Here is a 20456-nt window from a genome sequence, read left to right on the forward strand (position 1 = left end):
ACAGACACTGAGAAAGGTTATTTCACCAGAATCTGATCAGATCAACTTGCAAGTGGGTAAGGATTTTACCACATTGCAAGGGGCAGGTGTTCAAAATGGAAGTATGCATGCCAGTGAAGAGGAAGAATGTGTCAGTGCAAATATTAAAGGCAACTCATATTACATTTAATTTTTTTTAATTATGTTAACTAATAATAAGAGCAGTGTGTAGCTGCCCTGTAATTGGCAGATTTTGTTAATTCACACATCACAAGATACTGCAATGGGTTATTTCAGTGGCACATCAAAATTTGTGGATCAAGTATGTATTCGCATCTGTGTTTGTAGACCACCCCCTGCCACCCCCCGCAAAGTCCAATCCAAGTGTGCTCAGTCTTCACTGTAAGTTGATAACTTCCCCAGAAACCACCAGTGGTGGAACTAGACTGGGAAGGTCTCAGAAGTTCACTTGGATCCTTGAACAGCCGGCATGTTGTTGCTGGATTTGTTGTCTTCCTTCCACACGAGCAGTAGTAGAGTTTGCCTTAATTAAAGTGTTCTTTATTAGAGGCACTAATAAGAAGACCTACAGATTTTGTAACTGGAAGTATCAAAATTCAGGCAAATCTTTTTTTCCTAAGAGAGCATGAGCTGTTTCTTATTCAGAGTCATTATTACTGTGCAATGAGTGCAGAAAATAGTAAGATACAAGTTTTGTTAAATGGACACAGTGTTTGCTGAAGCAGCCAAAGTCCTTCAGACATTTCCCAAAGATGACCCTAGTGCCAAGGATGCTCGAACAAACTGCTTTCTAGTCATGTTCACTAAAGGGAGGTTCCTGTTAAGGGTATAGATGTAAGTGAAGGTTTGTAACACAAATACTGCACTAGTGCGGCAGCTTCTAATTGCTATTTGTGAATATTGCACAGTAATAAAAGACAATAAAAATCAGAAGGAATGGACTGGAATGGAGGGGTCCTGTTGCCCTTTTGTTGGCTAACTAAAAATGCAGATAGATTTGTTTCCAGTGCACACCAGAAAATTCCTGGTCCCATATTCTACTGAGGCCACTGAAAAACAAGGTTTCATTGTCCATCAGACTTCTACACAGGAGCTACTCCAGCTTTAGCACAGGAGCATGTCTGGTTCTGGCCGTGGCATCTTGGGACCACATCTTAGGAAGGAGCCACTCTCTAATTTTCTCTCCCTCCCCAAAGCACCCAGTGAAACAGGGTGGTCCCACCTGCTCTGGTGAGTGTTGTTTCCTGGCATCTCCACAGAGCATCTGACCCTGAAGGCTTGCAGGGCAACTCTCATGACCTTTGCAGAAGCTGAGAGGAGCATTAAAAAGAGTTGGGTATAAAACACCCACTGTGCAAATCAGCACTGGAGTCCCACACTGAGACCATCAGCCTGGTGGCTGCAAACTTTGGAGCAGCTGCTCTGCCAGTGGAGTGGCACTCAGCTTGTACTCACCCTGTGCTCTTCCTCTGCCCCTGTGAAGAGTGAAGGTGGCCTGCCCAGCCCCTGAAGTGGTAGCTTGTGGCTGGAATCTTAGGTCCTGCTCATTTATTTACCTGAGCACAGTTCCTCAAGTGCTTGCAGAGCTGCACACGTGCTCCCTGGAAGGTAGACTGGCCACCGTTGCCTGGTCTCTCCTACAACGTCCTGTCCAGAGTGCTTGGTCAGTGGTCTGGGCAGTACCTGAGCACAGAGGTGTGCTCTGGGTGCCATCTCAGATCTCCACTGCTGCTAAAGATGCCCAGCCACTGACAGCCCAAAGATGCACTGCCAGAGCATTGGTGCCACTCAGACAACCTGTCATTTTCTGGCTTTAATTTTCAAGGCTCCAGTGAATTTGCAAAGTCCAAGTGCACATCAGTGTCCCACAGTGCTGAGGTTTGTTGTCATTCTCCTTTTCTGTAAGCCTACTGCATAAAGCCAAACATGATTTTTTTTTGCTGCTGCCCACCCAAAATCCTCTTAGAGATCTGTGTCCTGCAGAGCCCAGGGAGAACTTCCTGACATCAGCAGGAGTGTTTTGTTTCTTTTCCCTGGGTTTTTCCGCTCTCCTTTGGTAAACAACTCTGCCATTGACAAGGGAAGGATAATTTTAGTAAGAAGTGCTGCACTTGTACCACTGTCAGTTTGAGTGAATATTTTACAGTCCAGGCTAAGCAACTATTTATTTAAAAAACAAATAGCTTTAATTTGTCAGCAGAGAGCATTTGCAGTGTTCTCAGGAAAAAGGGTTTCTGTAAGTAAAGAAAAAAAATAGCCAATCACTGCACTATTTTAAAAAATACATTAAGTACAGCAGGAGAAGAAGCATAACTGACAACCAGAGAGACAGCTGCTCCTTGGAGTGTTATGTCCTGAGAGCTGAATGTGGCTCAGCATTGCTCTTTGTGAGTTAGGAGAACCAGAGACTCCTGAACTACTGGGAGCAGTCAGGGTGCCTGGCACAGCAGCCATGGTCTCCTGAATGGAGAGTTTTGTGTAAAGGTTTAATGTCCATGGGAACTCCCTTTCATGCTGAGCACGCCAGTAGTACTGATGTACAGAGATCCACTTTCGCCCTGTCTAAGACACCACAAAAGGAGGGTGGTTTCAGCAGGGCATTTACCCTCTGTAGTTCCTCCTTCAGGCATCACCACCTTCTGTTTCACGTCTGGCTTCAGTGGCTTTAGTGGCTACAACGTGGCCTCTCTGGTCAAGGCTTGTGGGTTATGCCTTTCAGAAAGAGAGGGCAAATCAAGCGCATCTTGGAAGATCTGTGCTGCTCAGGAAGGGGGGCAGTTTCTTCCAGAGGATGTGTTGCAGTACAGGTTCAGCAGATGAGTGAAAGAGAAAAAGCAGCAGCAAGGAAATGGGTCAAGCACTGATGGTAAACAAGACTGAGACTGGCCAAGCAACGTCATTAAAATAACACCAAACCGGCTAATCTTTACTTTTTATTTTTTATGACACTAAGTTGCTTGAAGTTTTATACTGTGGAATGTGCCAGTTCTTGGAATTTCTGTAATTTGTTCTTGTTTCCTAGTTATAACATGCTTGTTCAATGTACTAATGCTGGTCTTTTCCCTTTCTACCAGTACACCTGTAAATTACTGTCTAGCAAGGTTACTTCTGAGGTACTTTTCAAGTGCTTGTTTACTTTGCTTCTTCTTGCATGGTGATTCCAAGTGCATGTTGCTGCAGTTGTCATTTCCATAGTGTGTCCCAGTGCCATTTCACATAAAAAAATGTGTGTGTGTGTGATATTCCCTTATATCTCTCATCAGGAGATATTTGTGTGGCTGGTTTTCTAACCCTTGGATTCTAGTTACAATTTCTGCCATGGGAGGGGTTGTAATTAAAGGGATGGGAACTGTTGCCTGGAACTGGAGCATTCCTGAGGTGAAAAATGAGAACTTCCCCTTAATCCCTCTTACCATTTAGCTAGCAAAGCTAAACCTGAGATCCAAGCATCTTCAGATGCTGCATGAAACTTCCATGGCTTTCCTTTGTCTCTGATTACAATATATTTAATACTGTCAAAATCTCCAGTATTTTATAAGGAAATCTGCACACCATCCTTTCCTCTGTGATAGTCGGGTCTGAGTGCATGGCCTCAGTCTGTTTCATATTGTGAACCTTTCATATTGTGTCCCTGTCTGTTGTGATGTGATGATTGATCACAGTCCCACAACTTAGCATCAGTGTTTGTCTCAGGGTGGAATAAACCCAAATCTGCCAAATAAAGGGTATTTACAGTGACATTCAGTATTTCAGCAAAGTAGTAATTGGCACAGTCCTTATACCCACAAAGCTGGACTTTGCCAAAAGAAGTAATTTTAAGAGCAGGTAGTTGATACTAACTACAATGTTGTTTCTGCAATGTTTGTTAATGATGTGCTCGGTAATATGTATATTTCAAATGCCTGTAATTTTCTCTGCGGATTGTGGTAATGACTGATACTCATTTGTCCAACATCAGCACTTTTTTATAAACCTGAACCTTCAATTTTTTCCTATTCCATAATATATTTGACCACATCAGCTACCTCAAGACAAGTACATGAACATTTTCTGACCTGGAGAGTAAAGCAAAGACAAGTCTATATACCATTTCCTATTCATTAAATAATTTAGAGTGGGTTTTATCACACTGATACAAGCCAGTGATTGATCTTTGTGTATTTATAGGTAGTTAAATCAGTGGAAGAGCAGTGTGCTTTCAGAGTCCTGGTTTTAAACAGAGGTTGTGCCTTTTCTCCTCCATAATATATGCACAATAATCTAAGTCAAGATTTGTGAACAGCAAGTAGTGATCAGTGTTCAATGTTGTTTGAGAGGCAGAAGTTCAGGTGTTTTCACAGGCCCAGGACATGGTCTTCTGCTGGGAAGAGTTTTATGTCCACTTTGTGTTATGGTAATGATACGAAGAGTAAGGAGCTGGAAACAAGTGTGTGCGAATGGGAAAGGGGCTAGAAATAAAAAAGACTGTAGGACACAGCAATTCCTCATGCAGGTGAAAGTATGTTCTCTGGCTATTCCCCAGCATCCGTCCTCAGACTGAAGAAACCATGTGATTCTCACTGGAAATCTTCAGCTGAAACTAGGCAGGTTGTTTCAGAAGCAACAGTAAGACTCAAGACATATATGCCCCTACTCTCTGCTAACCCCACAGCTGACCTGTGTCTCCTGTTCACCAGAGCCTTCCAAAATGCACTCTGGTGCAGGCAGGTGGCTCAGTTTTAATCATTGCAGCTGTGCCAGCTGTGCTTGCACTGGCTTAGGAGCAGGGGCATCCATGCAGTCATCCTGACAGCTCCACTCTGGAAAGCAGAACACAGCCCCCCAGCAGGGCACTGAGTGTTGAAGTTCAGATACCACATCAACTACATCCTGCTCATTAGGGTGATGTGCTGCATCTCCCCCAGATTCCTGCAGCCCGTACTAGCACATCCTACTGCTGTTTAAAGAGACGTAAGTGCATGCCCTTATATAGGATATTTTTATCCTCAAAACCCTCTGCTTTTGGCCTTACAGCTATACATGCATTCAAATGTACAGGACATTAGCTTGAGTTTCCTTAATACCAATCATGCTGTAGCAGGTAACTGCAGGAAGGTCTCTTTTATGCAACATTAAAGGCTGCTGCTGAAAATTTTTGTGTTACTAAGCAGAAGATGAACATACTAGATTTGATGACGTGGGGCACGCAGTTAATGTTTTAATACTGAGAACTAGCAATTTAATACTGCCACTGTCTTGTTTCAAGTAAACAAACTTTAATCTCAGATAAAGTCAGCCAGCTCCTCACTGTGTTTACTAGCAGTAAACAGCATTAAGTGGGTACAGTAAAGAAAATACCTTCATGCAGGAGAATTAGATGTTCTCTCAGTAGTTCCAGTTTTATTTAAAGCATTTAGTTTTATCATTCCTGAACAGGAACACTCACATCTGCAGGAGGCAGGCAGCCTCTTCTCTGCATTTGTGCTTCCATCTCTTTATGCACACTGTGCTCCATGAATGTGTTTTCTGCAGCAACTTTACCACGTAGTACTCACAGATTTTAGACATGCAGACCTTCACATTTTCTGTTTTCTTTTCTTCTTTTAGTTCTTCCAGATTCAGATGGGAAGAATCGGTTAAATATTAAACCTCAGAAAAACTGTTTGACTTCCACATCAGTTTTGCTACTATTGTTCAACAAAAATTGTCAAGTACTATATAGCAGTCAGTTTTATTACTACTCAAAAAACACCACTATTTCAGTATTTGTGATAAATATTATTTGTGCTAAAGAATATATATATATATTGCTTACTGTTGTTGTCAGTAAGACAGCACTTACTAAAGCTGTAAGCTGTGTACTGGATTTGTTAAATCTGGTGATGGGAAACTCAGTAGGATGATAGAAACTCTCCGTCTCTAGGATGGATAGAAAAATTATTCATACACAACCTAAAAGTGGCAGCTGTTTCAAGTTTTTTTTTTCCCCTCAAAATCCTCAAAAAAATAAATCTTCAAGGAAAGAACCTTCTGCAATTCTTAGCGAGACCTTGAGCTGCAACCACAAGATCCAGAAAGACATTTTCTGCAGAGAAGTGAAGAGCAGTTCTTACAGCCCTACATATCTTTTGTCTTTCCCTCACACCTACTTCTGCTCTCCAAGTTGTTCTTCTTCTACTGCGGTTGGTATTCAAATCACCTCTGCCAAATAAGACATTTTATGTAACGTTGCTTCTTTCCCTGATGTGGCCTTTTCATTGGGACATAGCTCGCAGGCTGAAGGAGCCTAAGCTTAAGTGAAGCGCCTGCTTCATGATCTTCCTGCTGCGTGCAGTGGTGGCTCTGGCTGCCTTAGGACAGACACCCTGAGCACCAAGCCTGCCCCTGCCTGCACCCACTCAGCTGATCCAGGGCATTATCAAGGAGGGTGCTTGTGCAGCATTGAGATAGCATTTTTGACTTGCTGTGGAGAGCCTGGGGGTGCTGCACTCATTATGGGTCAGCCCTGATACTGGCCAAATTTATTTTAAAATTGAGAGAGTTGGCTATTTTTAGGCACGCAGTTTCCTGGGTCATGATTTCAATGCTCCATTGAGGTGTCCCAATTCCCCACTCAGTCATTCCAGTTGCACGCTATAATTATGCCACTGTTTCCTCTAGAGGGTCTAAAACTGTCACAGCCTTGTAAAAACAAGGGTTGTTTTAGGTCAAACACTCTTTTCAATAAATTAGAAGAATAATTCTGGAATAACTGTTCAAAAGGATCTTTAGTTTGTATGCTGTACCATTTAGTGTTAATACTGAACCAGACTTGCTTTCCTGCAAGGTACAAGTCCACACACTATGCCCTCATGGTACCTCTGATATGCATCTGGATACAGTTTTGCTTGGAAAGCCAACAGCATTTGTAGAAGCTGACAAACTTTGGGGCAGGTGTGCAGACCGGGGATAAATGGAAGAAACCCTATTGCCATCTTTTAGGACAAATAGAAGCTCACTGATCCAAAGCAGGAATCTTCAAAGTTCAAGTGTCCTGACTTTCGCAGTCCATCACCAGAGACCCTCACAATAATGTGATGTCCAGCAAAGAAGCTGCTGATTTCAGGCTGTTCTAAACTATGTAAAATCCATTTTATTTTCAGCTGGCATATTTTGCAGGCCGAATTCCACAGACCTTATTTAAAAACATAGTGGCAGTTTTAGTTTGAAATTTGTGCTGAATGATGCACTGATACCCGCTCCCAGTTTTGCTCTTTCATTGTTCTGTTGAGGGTGTCTTTTCTGGGTTTAGGCATTCTGCAGTGGGAGTAACTCCAGTACACAGCTTACAGGTTAATGTCTCAGATCAGTCTTTTCCTACTGATCCTTCCCTTCCCTTCCCTTCCCTCTCCCCCTTTTTCCACATTTGCCCCCTGCTAGGAAAAACAGAAACCACTCAGCCCTGCTACCTCCTTCTGGTGGTTGTTCTGGAAAAAGAGGAGGCATGATTTTGGGCAAAATTTCACAACACAGTCCCGCTAGTGGAACTGGACTAACTTTGTAGCCATGGTCAGTGCTGAGAATGAGATAGAGCTTCTGTTAAAATTTGTCTTTGTTTGCCAGATTTTGTCTTTAGTTCTTTGGCTTGTTCAGAGTCATAGTCAAAAGAAACTAAGAGGGCAAAGAAATACTAATGCTGGCAAACTCCATCCTATCTTCAGCTCCTGAATGAAGGTCCAGGGGTTACAACTGGCATAAATGCAATAATGCATTCTCATTCCCATAAGCAAAGTTATGGTGGCCTGTAATTCCAGCTGGCAGTTCACAGCTGATTTTCTGATACTGCCTGTACAGCAGCCCTAGTACGTATGTACTCTTCCAACCACAGCTTATCACAAGCTGGAAGAAGAATTTCTTTAGTCTTAAATTATTTTTACTTTTGTTCTAGTCAAGGCTTAAGTCCTCACTGCATGTGACTTTCTTCACAGAAGAATAAAATACCATCATCCTATCTCAAAAGGTCATCTACTCTTCTGCAGTCAGGGAATGTGCAGAGCAGCTTGCAGGAAGCATTAGGGATGATGGATGGCCAGCATTGCTTCAGTGAAAAGTCATGTATTTGTTGTGGGATTTTTTTAAACTGATGTAAAAAGCTTCCAAAGTTTGCTTCTTTGGGAGGGATGATTAAAGCACACTGAGGGCAATTGACATTGCCAGCTCTGTAGTTTCATTATGGAGCTGTTATTCAGTGTTGGTCAGAAAATAACATTGCCATGTGCTTCTGTAAGAAGGCTCCAGGCCCCTTTATATCTCATTTTGCTCTGTGGAAAACACCCACAGCCATGCATTGTTTGCTGAGGAGTACCTCAGACACATCACAATAATGCCTTTTGGTGTTGTCTCGTTTTCTTTTTGATTTTCTCAAAACACGTGTCAAAACTGTATCTTACACTTTTTTTAAATTGTGCATGTGTGTGCATATGTACAAACAGATACACAGTGTGTGCATATACCTGTGTGTATGATGTGTGTATATGAAATACATATAAATGTATTGGGCCCATCTTGTACCAGGCTTTGTAGGCCTTCCTCATGTAAATCTGCTTTCCCATGTGCATGGAGTGATTTTTCACTCCAGGAAAGCTTTGATCACAGTGTGCCGTAGCTGCAGCCCCATGACCACGAGAAGGGGCCAGGGCAGGGGCTGGGGGCAGGCGCTGCCTAGTCCTGCCTGAGGAGGTGATGCGCTGAAATAGGCAGCTGTCCGCTTCCCGGGCCTCATCTGCAGCTCTGGACAAAGCTGCAGGCTGGTTGCTGGTTGCTGGTTGCTCCTGATACTGAAGGTGTGCAGTTTTAGTTTGAAACTAAACTAAACTTGGCTCTGGGGAGAGGGCCAAGACCTGGACAGGGCAAGTGCAGCTGTGCTGGTAGAGATCAGCTGGGGGTCCCTTGCAGAGAAGTGGATGCTGCCAGACAACTCCTATCACTTCTGTCCTCCTGTGGTGTGGCTTTGCTCCTGTGTGCCATCCCCCCACTTCCACACCAGCAAGCGCTTCCATTGCATGTCTTCCTTTTCTGCACAGGGTGTGGCACTGGAGCCCCGTGGGGAGGGCTGGCTGGGCTGGCCCCTGCCCACCTGGCTGGTCTCTGCCTGCCTGGGTGCACAGAGTGCGGGACACCCTGAGGGCAGGTCCAGCTGAGTGACATCCTGTGCTTTCCTTTTCCCTCCTGACCAGGTCCTCGAGGCAACCAGGGTGAACCGCAGGAAGAGTGCTCTGGCGTTGCGCTGGGAAGCTGGCATTTATGCCAACCGAGAGGAGGACGAGTAACCACACTGCAGTGTGAAGACAGCAACCAGGCATGCCGGAACCAAAAAAAAGAGAAAGGAAGAAAGAAAAAAAAAAAGGCAAACACAAAAACCCACCATGAAAGCAGCAGCATTTTAGTCCAATATTTATTAAATACACAACAAACTCAATGCACATAGACACAGAAATGATCCAGCTTCTGGCAATCCTAAAACTACAGGAAAAAACACACCTAGAAAACAGCCCCTTCTTCTTCCCTCCATCTCCCCTCTGAAATAATGCAATGGAGAGGGTGCAGGGGGTGGGAGCCCCTGGGGGTGGGCACAGGAGGTGATTGTGCCCATGGACCAGATAGGCTGCAGGCATGTGTCAGGAAGTCATTCGTGGAGGAGTCTGCGGCCAGGGCTCACACCTGTATTTCTCGCTGACTGAACTTCCAGCCCTGCTTGCCGCCAGGACCACGGTCCACCCAGCAGCTCCTGTCAAAACCTCCTGCAGTTCCTTCGCCTCCCACAGCCGCTGCACAAGACCGTCAGCATTAATTCGGCATACTCTTATCCAGCCACAAACACAAAGATACTGCCCTCTGTTCTGTTTCTTTGAGGAGACTGAAGGGTTGGGTTTGGGATTGGGTTGGTTGTTTTTGATTGAGGGGTGGGATTCTGCTCCCCTTTCTAGTAATTTATCTGTTTAAAACAAGAAAAACCCAACAAACAGGGAGGCAGGTACTGCAAAAGTACAATCCAGCAAACTCAGTCAAACAATCCTTGTGTTACAAACACAAGCCATCACAATTTAGGAGTGGAATAGATGGGGATGAGAGCTAAGCCAAATGGATTACCTTAGCTTTAGGATCCTATATGCTTGCAATATCACCTGAACTCCAGGTTCTCAGAGCATATTTACGCAACAAAGTTTCTAAATAGAAAATCTGTATTTAGCGGATGACAACTATTTTTTGATGGTGGGGTGGGAAAGAATAGCATATGTGTAAAATCTTTGAAGATGGATAATTTGAAGTAGAAAGGTAGTGGGAAAGGGATACAAATAAAGGACATTTAATTTTTAAATGAGGCAATAAATGAACTAAGCCAGACTCTGGCCTAGAAAGAGGTATGAAATAAAGAAGAGAGTTATGTCTTCAACTATATTTATACAACTTAAGAAGCCTTTGAAGTAGAGTGCTTTGTGGAAGTCTTCACGTTTCCAGGCAACAAAAAAGCTGAAGGGCATAATGAATTAGAAGGAATGAGCAAGGAAGAGCAGACGAGGGAAGAAAATATTATTTTAGCTGTTCAGCCAGTGTTTTCAGCGCTACAAGCAAACCATAGAGCCTTTAGTTATTGCTTAGGCTTGGGATCAGCAGTGAAGGATTAGTGTGGATGTGTTTGTGTGTGTGTGTGTGTGTGTGTGTGTGTGTGTGAGAGTGTTTGGGGAGTGTGTGGGGGAGTGCATGGGGCTGGCATACCACAAAGTGTATGGCAGTGCGTGTACTGATTATTTTCTCCACAGCTGTTTACCAGCTATAGGGGTGAGTGCTATTTTTTTTTTTTTTTTCCGAAAGGGGATATAAAAATAAGGCACTGAGTTAATGCAGTATTTGTGATATTAAAATTTGACCCAACATGGTATTTGCATGAGTCACAATTGCAAAGTATTGACCAGTTTTGTAAGCTGACGATTAGGAAAAGAAATGTGGTATTTATTCTTGTGCTTTGTATTTGTATGTAGTATAGAGGCTGCGGGTTTACTCCTTCTTATCACCAAGCAATACCATAGGAATATTTTACAACTGGGAACCATAATTTCTGGACTAGAAACAGAAAAAAATTTGGGATGTGATGGGGAAAAAAGACACCAAACCTTTTTTCTCTAAAAAATATTCTTTCTTTTTTATAATCAGTTATTATTTCAATATCTTCTAAAAAGTCATTAGCCAGATTACTGTGTCCACCCTAAGCCATTCCTTGGTTTCATGACCTGCTGTGCTGTTTTATCCTGAAACAGTGAGCTCATTTAAAATGAGTACCGATACTGTGAACATACTTCTGGTGCTTTTCTTTAAACAAACACAGAGCTTGCAACCAAATTATTCACCACCACCACCACCCTTCAGTTCCTCCAGCTTGTGATTTCTGTCCATGGACACTTATAATTTTCAGGCTTACTTTCAGGGAACTGTAGTAAATACATTTATATCTACCATTGACTCAGTTCTTTCTGTTTCCTCTGTAAATGCTACTGAACTGAAGAAAACCTGCTGAACCGAGAGTTCACTGTGAATAGGGCAGCGAGCTTATCCCAAGGAGAGGCACCATGGGGAGGTTCCATGCCTGTGAAGGAGTTATGTATCTAATGAAGTGGACCTGTTTTTCAGGCATGGCAATCAAGGGTGAATCAAGGGTAATTCCTGTCTCAAGGCAGGTTGTTACCATACAGCTGTAGGAAAAGCACCAGCACCAGTGCAGCACTGGTGAGACCATATGTCACATAGCTGCAGATGTGATCTCCACACATCTGTGTCAAGAAGATTCCTGGCCTTTGGGAAGAGCTTAAAAGAAAAAAAAGAGTTTTCTCAGAATAGGAGATGGCCTCTGTGGTGTGGTGGTCTTGCATTAAATGGCACTCATCAGATTTTTATTACCTCTTTATTACCCCAGTATTTGCTCCTGAAAGCTGGGTCAGCCCTGGACTACCTTCCCAGGAACTTGCATCTTTATTTTCTTTAGTCTGTATGCCTGTTTTTCCCTCCAGCTTTCTCATTGGAAGCCAGTGACAATAATCACCCATCATAAGACATCTTTTCATGCTTTGTTCTCTGTGATAGAAACATTTGCTTTCATCCCCTGCAACAAAAGTATTTCAGTCCAGGAGAGGCAGAGTTTTCACCCAGCAGTTTTTCTCTTCCAGAAATTATGGACACTTACAGTCAGCAGCACATTTAGTGCTGTGGTAACAAGAGTGAGATGCAGTTTACTTGCCTCTGTTATTTCATTTGCATGCTACCAAGCTTAGGTGTTTATAAGTATACGGCAGTAATACATATCTATCTATATATGACTATATCAAATGCAACAAAAGAGCACTATTGCAGAGTTAACTTTGTCTCCACAAAAGAAATGCTCAGATCCTTTCCTGTGGCAAAGACTGGTTTTAATGAAACTGTGTATTGAAAAGTAGTTAAGCATTAGCATTTGTGATTATAATCGGTTTGAGGTTACAGTGCAGGTTTTCTGAACAACTTGTTTTTAAAGCTGCTGATTTGGGCTTCATCTTGCTCTGTACTGACATTTTTGAGGGAAAATAGAGTAGTATTGACATGTTTGGCAACCAAAAGGCAGCATCTTTGTCATGACTTGTCAACCAGTTTCAACAATACCTGGCTTTCTGTATGTTAACCACTTAAATGTTATCCTGCTTCTGTTTTATAGTGACTGTGAGGCCTACAATGCAAGTATATAATTATTTTCTCATTAAAATAGAAACCTGTGTTGTGTTTCTATAAAACTGCCTGTTTCTTCATGTTATTACTGGAAGATATGCCCCTGAAAGCTGCATGTAGCTGGAAGAGAGTGGCCTGTGTCCCACTTCCGTGGCAGTCAGTCAGTCTCTTCCCGTGGTTCTTGACTTGGTGTCTCTCTCTTTGTCTAGAGGTGGGAGAGATCTCTCCCCACTTGGTGGTGTCAACTGAAGGAACAAGAGCACCCTGCATATTTCTTTTCCAGTGTCATGCTTGTGGAGGCTTGCAGAGGCCCAATATGATGAGTGTCGTGACCTTTCTTTCCTTGCTTCCTTCACCCCTGCAGGAACCCCAGTGTCCTGCATGGCAGAGCACACCCTTCAGCCAGTTGTCCATTTATCACACGCCTGGCTGCAGCAACCAGCTGCTTGTCCATTGGCCCTCACACCCCCTTCATGGCCAGCCAGACGAGGGGAGATCCCAATGTCCCTTACCCCTGCCAGGAAGCTGCTGCCAGCTTTTCCCTGCAAGAGCTGGGAGGTGCCGGAGCACCAGGTGCACCTCAGAAGGGCCACAGGGACTTGTTGGGATCTAGCCAGGTTCATGCCAGCCTCTGCCCCTCCCTGTGCCGGGAACCGTCAGGTATTTTAATTACAGCCCTCTGTGGGACGCAGCAGAGGACACTGGTGATTTTGGTGGGAGTTGCCTAGGGACAAGTGCTGCCCCTAGTTCATGCTCTCCAAAACACCAGCCCTCTTCTCCTTGTGCAGATAGAATCACAAATACCTACGGAGAAAATCAGTTGTGGATTTACTTGCCAGTTAGTAAATGGAAGTCAAGAAATGGGCTAGAGAACAAGCTTGAAAATTTACCCACCAATTCCAACCCCTCTGTCTTTGAAAAAACAAGTGTTGCTGTCTTCTCAACACAGGAGGGACTTTCTGTCTTCCTCTGCCTTGCCTTGCCCTGTGCCAAGAAGGATGGTGTATTGGACTTAGTGACACACAGTGAGAAAAGGAACTCCTAGGCATCTTCTTTGGATTGTAACTGAGTTAAAAGTGAAAACTGGACTTTTGCAAGGAAGCATTCAGACATTGCGAAAGTAACTCAATGACACCAGTGGGTGGCAGCAGGTCAGGAATTTTTCATTTAGTTCTGCTGTTATCAGCTGTTGTTATCTGTTTCATAACACAGGACATTTAAAGTCCTTGTCACCCCATTGCATAGCTGAAATGGCATGTACCAAACTTTAGAGTGTTTTTTACAATGTAGGTAAGGACTATAAAAGAGCATTTTATCAATAGTTTCTGGCATAGCCACACAGAATTGAAGATATTGCACCCATTTAGTTTCACGTGGCTTTAAGAGGCCCCAGAACAATGGGAAAGCAAATGGAGAGGCAAAGAATCTCCTCTACAGAGCCAGGTTTGGTGGAACTGCTTTAAAAGGAGGAACAGCATTCAATACAGTGTTTTCAGTTGTGAATGGGCACAGGAGATTAAAAACCCATACAAATAGGGATCTGTAATGTAAGGAAAGCAAGTCAGAGTGCCACAAGATGTAACAGGGTGAGGGACAGGGGTAGGTAGGGACAGAACTACAAGTACAAGCATGAACTTTAGCACTGAAGACTTCCACTTATGTTCTAGCTGCTGAATGGTCTGAGGGGGGCCATGCAGGAAACTACTAGCAGTCTGCATCCAGCCCTCCACTCCTTTCCAGGCTAAAGGCCAAAAGCATCCTGGTGTTTCACACTGCTCAAGACACAGATCCAAGGGCTATCCTGTCACTTCAGCAATAGCATAGGGGGAAAACAAACAAACAAAATGCTGAACAACAAACAAACAGCAGCAGAAAAATAACCAGAATGCCATCTAGAGCACATGATCTGCTGCTGTCTCTGGCTGAGCACTGATTATCGTCACCTACTGCTTTATCAATGGGGTCTTTAGGAAGAGAGCTTTTGCAGTAGGCACTAAAGAGTGTGAGAGCTCCTGCTCCACTCCAGGCATGTGTCAGCTCTGCAGTGAATTGGGAATGGTATGCCACCAGGAGCTGGAAATTATTCAGGCCTTGTTCCAATCTAGAGTGTGGGAGCAGTAGCAAGAAAAATCGATGAAGGAAGAAAAATGTGCAAAGCTGCCTTGTCCCGTTCAGTGTTACTGCAAACGGCATGGGGAGCATTGCGTGGTGGGGATTTCTGCGGCAGCAGTGACATCTGCAGGGGGGATTGCACTGAACGTGGTGAGAGCTTCATTTCCAAGGACGGCCCCTGGAAGACAGATCCTGGGGCAGCCAGCAATGGGAGGGACGTGGTGAGTGATGCCCCAGCGCCCAGGCCTGTTCAGGGCTGAGCTCACTGCTGCAGCACCCCTGCCATTAACGCAGGAAGAGAGCCATGGCACATCTCACAAGCCTCCCATGGGTAGACAGCTGGAATTCCCAGAAAAAGCTGCTGTGCTTAGCATGCATACCCAGTGCCCTGGTCATGCCCCTTCCTACAGGAGCTCCTGGGGCACACCAGCCCTGCCAGGAAGCCACTGCTGGGAACAACTGCAGGCTCTGTGTTGCCTTGGCAGGCAGCTTGGTGCAGGACCATGGCTGAGCACACGGAACACTTGACAGGGCGCCTTACTTCACTGAACTCTTGTGGGGACTGTTACTGGCTGAAAAGGTGGATGCAGAGCAAGGGGAAGGAGCAGGAGGCTGGAAACTGCTCCACCAAATAGGGAGGATTTCATACTGAGTGAGCTGCAGCAGACACACCAGGGCAATGCTATCCCCACTGGGTGTTACTGTGGACCACAGTGAGCCAGGATGCTTATGTACAAATGACCCCACAAGTACTTGTTCCTCTTGTAGTATCTGAGAAATCTGAACTCTCTTATATGAAAGTGAGCATCAAGTCCTCAAGCTGCAACTGAACCACACTAAACCAGGAAAATGTTACCAAAAACACACAGATAATGACAAAACATTGAGGAAACATCTTTTGACAGGACTCACGTAAGACTTCCAAAGTGTTGCTGGCAGCAATGTTGCAGTGCTCAAAATGATTGCAGTTGCTGGAAAGGGGGAAAGAGGTCTTTGCAAAGCATTATCTCCATGGAGAAAGGTGGAGTTTCCAGATAGGCAATGGGAGTTGACTTGCTGGACAGCTTTGTAACCCCCACATTGTGTGGAGGTGGCAGAAAGTATTCTGCCCTATTTAATTGGAGTGAAAGAAGGAAGACACTAAAGTAGGGCACTTGCTCACTCTCTGAGAAGGCTTGTTTGCTTCTAAGACCATGGCTTTGGGGTACAGCACCAGCCCAAGGTGGACCCAGACTTTCACAGTATTACCCTTTCCTGCTCCCTGCCATCTCCTTGCCTTCTGCTGTTCCCTTCTGGTTTCCACATGTTGCTGTTGACCCCCAAAATATGTTTGGTTTTGGGCACCAAGACTAGGTAGTTTCTGTGGGCACAGACGTATCTCACCTTGCCTACACTGAGCCTCCTGAGTGACCACCACTGCAAGGCCCCATCAGCTTCCCGACAGACTCCCTCCCAGGCTGGTCTCCTCTCCTCAGGTATTTCACTGGACTTACACTTTGGCAAATCATCCCATTGTCCATCCCATGAAAGATGGATAAACTGAGAACCATGAGATAAACCTGAAATGGACTAAATCCAAATGTACCACAGCACTTGGATAGCTATGTACCTCTAAGGGCCTTGCTCTCTGAGGGCCACACAGCACTAAACTCAGCTGGAAGCTCATGGACTGAGCTTGTGCCACTGTACTATAAAATTATGAGGATATGTTAGTGGGACTGTCTGGAAAGGGTGTTGGGGGAGAGCCATGTGAAACAAAACTCTTCACTTTGTTGTACTGCTCATGCCAAAAGGGCATTTCTACTTTTCTTTAATGCTGTGTTTGAGGAAAACAACTGCTGAATAGAAGGTAGAAGCTTGTATGTGGTGCATACCACATACCTTTTTCAAAGAAAAAGGTAATTTCAAGTTGTGGGACTTGCTGTATAATGAAAGTGAGGATTAGTACTGTAGGTCAGAGTGGTATAAACAGTGGAAAACAGAAAGATAAATAGGGGGAAATCTTGCTGATAGGAATTTTTCATGGAGGAAGCCATTTCAGAAGCCAGCTGAAAGTATGATCAGGCAAAGTTTCAGCAGGGGTGGAAAGTATACCTCAAAAAGCATATTTATCCAAGCTCCCTGGAAACCACAAAAAACCTCTTGTCAGTTAAACATAAGTTTCACCTGCTGCCAGGTCTGAACTGTGGTGGCCAAGATTCAGCTCAGCTGTCCTTCTTAGCCACTATTTGCTGGGTCAGTCTTAAGCAGAAGGGAATCAGGAAATAGCTGAATGATATCATTGTTCATGAGCCTCATAATTTATTCACGTGAGGACTCAGAGTTTATAAATTAAAAGATACGTCAATATAGTCTAAGCTTTGCTGGGTGTTTCTGAGGAATTCATTGTAAAGATGCTCAAGAACTAAAGGATCAAAACAACATTTCAGTACCCTAGTGGGCTCTATTTTTCCAATCCTGTTTAATCTCTTGTTCCCTTCCCGTATAGAAATATTAAATCAGTGTGGTTTTAAAATGTCAGGAGCTCAGTTTATTCTCCAGGCCCTAGGTTGCCCTGGTTATGAGTCCTTGCAGACAGTGCCTTAAAGTTCATTGCCAGACATGACTTGCTAGCTGCTAATAGTTCCCACTGGCATCTTGGAGGTGAAGTCCAACATAAAATCCTGAAGGTGACAGCTATTTACCCTTGGAAAGTGGTGGTGTGGAAGTACATCACGTGTGGCAGTGAGAGGCGTGATCCCACATCCCCCACACAAGGTCCTGGCCCTGCAGCAGCAAAGCAACCTCATCTACAGCAGAGCAAGAGCAGCACAGTCCTCCGGAGGGCTCATGGCGTGACCCTCAGCTGTGTCCTGTGGCTCTTCAGCAAACAGGAGTGTCTCAGGTCCTAAAATGACTGGTGTTAGCAGTCTTTCAGGAGGTGAGTATAGCTGGCAGTCCTCCTTTCAAGAGCATCACTGGTTCTAGGCTGGTGACCAAGGTACAAAGCCATGCCGAAATAGGTAAAATAGCTGGGAGATGTCTCCCTATTGCCTACATGCAGTTAATCAGGAGCTTTGAAACCATTGCCCAGAAATGCAGAGGTTGTAGTGGGAAAAAGCAATGCTGCTCTCGACTAGTATGGCCATTTCAGCATCTACACAATGGGCATAAAAGAAAAGTTGTAGTTCAAGGAAGCCTTGAATACTCCACCGTGCTGGAATGAAGCACTGAGGAAATAGCAAACACCAGTAACAACTGCTGTCTTGCCACACAGTTTAAAATTTACATTTATGCATATATGTATATTTATATTTAGCTGTGCTTGTTAGACACTGAAGAAATGCAGCCTGTAAAAAGTTAGCAGCAGCAATATTGCTGGAAAGCTCCCTGGACTTTCTTGCTTCCCTAGTGCCCTTTACCCAGTACCCCTCTTCAACTCCAAAATTTCCTGCAGATACAACAGGATCCTGCAAAGAAAGGAGAATATCAATATATTTTCAGTATCTTTTCATACATGTACTGGAGCCCTAAGAATACACAAAATCTACTAAGGCTGTTGATTCACTAGCAGCCTGGGAGGGTGCTAGCTAACATCCTCCAAAGCAGTGTGCACTGTTTACATGAGCTTTCTCCAGAGTCTGGGGCTATCTTCTGGAGCACTTTGATGCAGAGCTGTGGGGCTGGGGAAATCCAGACACATCTTCCCTGTGCTTCGAGTGGAGGTGACACCTCTGCATGGGTTGCAGGGCCTCAAAAGCCCTTGCTGTTTTCCAGATAAGGCTTCTCCAGCACCAGGACGGCAGTTTGCCCACCCACGTACAATGCTGCTCTCTTGTCTGAAGATTACACCACTGGTGCCATTTTTTACTGGTGCCCTGAGGTAAAATGAGAAGGGACATCTCCCCCACAGCCTCCCAGCCACCCTCATGCAGGATGCTGGTGTCTTTCCCTTCTGTCTCAGGGACCTCTACACCCTGCCAGCTCAAAACAAACTGGATAATTAGCCAGGTGTGGCTATGGCACATGTTATAAACAGGGTTATCCCTATTATTTGCTGTGCCTTGTTGCACAGGTTGTCCGGAAATCCTCAGCTGGCATTGGAGTCTGTTTGCAGTGAAGACAGTGATAGGCACTGCCACGCAACCTTGTAGCCCAAACCAGCTGTGTGTGGGCTCTGCATTCACCACCACCTGTGCTGAAGGGCCTGTGTCAGTGACCCACAGAGGATCAGATGGGGCTGTGTAATCAAGGAGAGCTTGTTATCGAGTTTCCTGTGTTTTTTCATTTCTGAGCTGCTGAGGTTGAGTAAACACACCCCACATGAAGAACGTGAAGAGCTGCTGTCAGCTCTATGGAAAAAAGGGTGCTAAGGCTTAGAAAGGTGACTGGACTGTGCCACAGCATCTGCAGCTTTTGGGTTGTGTATGCCATTTCTTGGTTTTTGCTTTTTCTTTTTAACAAATGACTGAATATGTTTGACAAGGTGTTCTGCATAAAACAGCACAAAAATTTAAAATTCTAAATTACTAAAACCATAGCCAATTCCTGTACTGAGGACCCAGCCCAGCAAACAGAGAGGGGTTGTGAGGAGTGAGTTACCATCTGCCTGCTCAGAATGTCTGGGGTATCACTGAGGGCTTACTGCAAGTGATGGCTTCAGTGTTAACTTCACCTGCCTGAAAAACAGAAATTTAGCCAGGCAAGGAGCTGGCTTGAGACCTGTCAGGTGAAAATGAATGAATTACCAGGCAAGGGCGTTTCCAGAAGATTTAAAGAAATACATACCTTCCCTCCTCTCCAGCAAAAGCACTATGCCTTGCACAAAGCAGAAATCCTGTATCTTCATGCATTTATGATGGTTTTGATGGTCTTCACCTCTCAGCCAGGAATATGGATTCATCCCTTTTTTCTCCACTGTCCTGATGTCCTCTGCCAGCTACTCTTCTTGTAGAGTTCCAGGCTTATGGAGAGATACACATTCCCTCTAATTGTACCTGACTAGGGCTGAGCTTTTTAGCAAGGGTCCTTTCAGACCAGAAAAATCAGCACTCCTCTTTCCTTTGGTCTCCTCTTCACCTTTCTTCCCCTCATTTCTAAGGATAGGGGATTTACTATTGCCAAAAAGTTTTCCAGACCTAAACAGATAACAAAATATGAAGTAGACCTGCAAAATTATTTCAAAATAATTGCTTTGGAGAGCACTTAGGAAGGGGAAAAACTCTGTGGGTTTGAACCAAGTTTTTATACGTTAATGACTGTAGTTCATTCAGCAGTGAAATTTTTAAATAATTATGTTTTTGCTATAGCTATTTCATTTTTTTCAGACTATCCACTATTATGAAAGATTGGATTGCTTAAGCTGTAGTTCTAGGACAGTTTATTTCATACCACTTTTCAAGAACATTGCTGCCTGCACACTCTTAAAATTTGCAGTGCTTCTGTTCCAAACACACTTTGGCAACAATTTAAAAAGAGGCATGAATATAAGTGAAAAGGAGGATGTGCACACACAAAAAAAAAAATCATTTTTTGAAGTGCAAGGATTATCTGGGCCTTATCTAAGAGCGACAGCAGAATTTGTTCTGTGGTCCATCTGATCAGGCAGACACCAGGTACTGCAAGAAGCATTTTTTCCTGCTTCCATAGAGAGGACT

At 44.2% G+C, this 20456-nt stretch overlaps 1 protein-coding gene across 3 annotated transcripts in view; it reads left to right on the forward strand.

The window, feature by feature from the left end:
- PALM2AKAP2 (PALM2 and AKAP2 fusion) overlaps window positions 1-12773 on the forward strand; it is a 267640-nt gene extending 254867 nt beyond the window's left edge. For 2 of the 3 annotated variants that reach the window (XM_041486284.1, XM_041486286.1), the window contains 2 exons: window positions 3075-3113; window positions 9195-12773. In XM_041486284.1, the coding sequence (XP_041342218.1) occupies window positions 3075-3113; window positions 9195-9287 (132 nt within the window). In that variant the 3' untranslated portion in view covers window positions 9288-12773. The remainder of the gene's footprint in view (window positions 1-3074; window positions 3114-9194) is intronic. The other variant, XM_041486285.1, reaches the window with a different exon arrangement.
- The last annotated feature ends 7683 nt before the right edge of the window (window positions 12774-20456 follow it).

Source organism: Pyrgilauda ruficollis, unplaced genomic scaffold (genome assembly GCF_017590135.1).
Source record: "Pyrgilauda ruficollis isolate IOZ18807 unplaced genomic scaffold, ASM1759013v1 scaffold75, whole genome shotgun sequence".
NCBI lineage: Eukaryota > Metazoa > Chordata > Aves > Passeriformes > Passeridae > Pyrgilauda > Pyrgilauda ruficollis.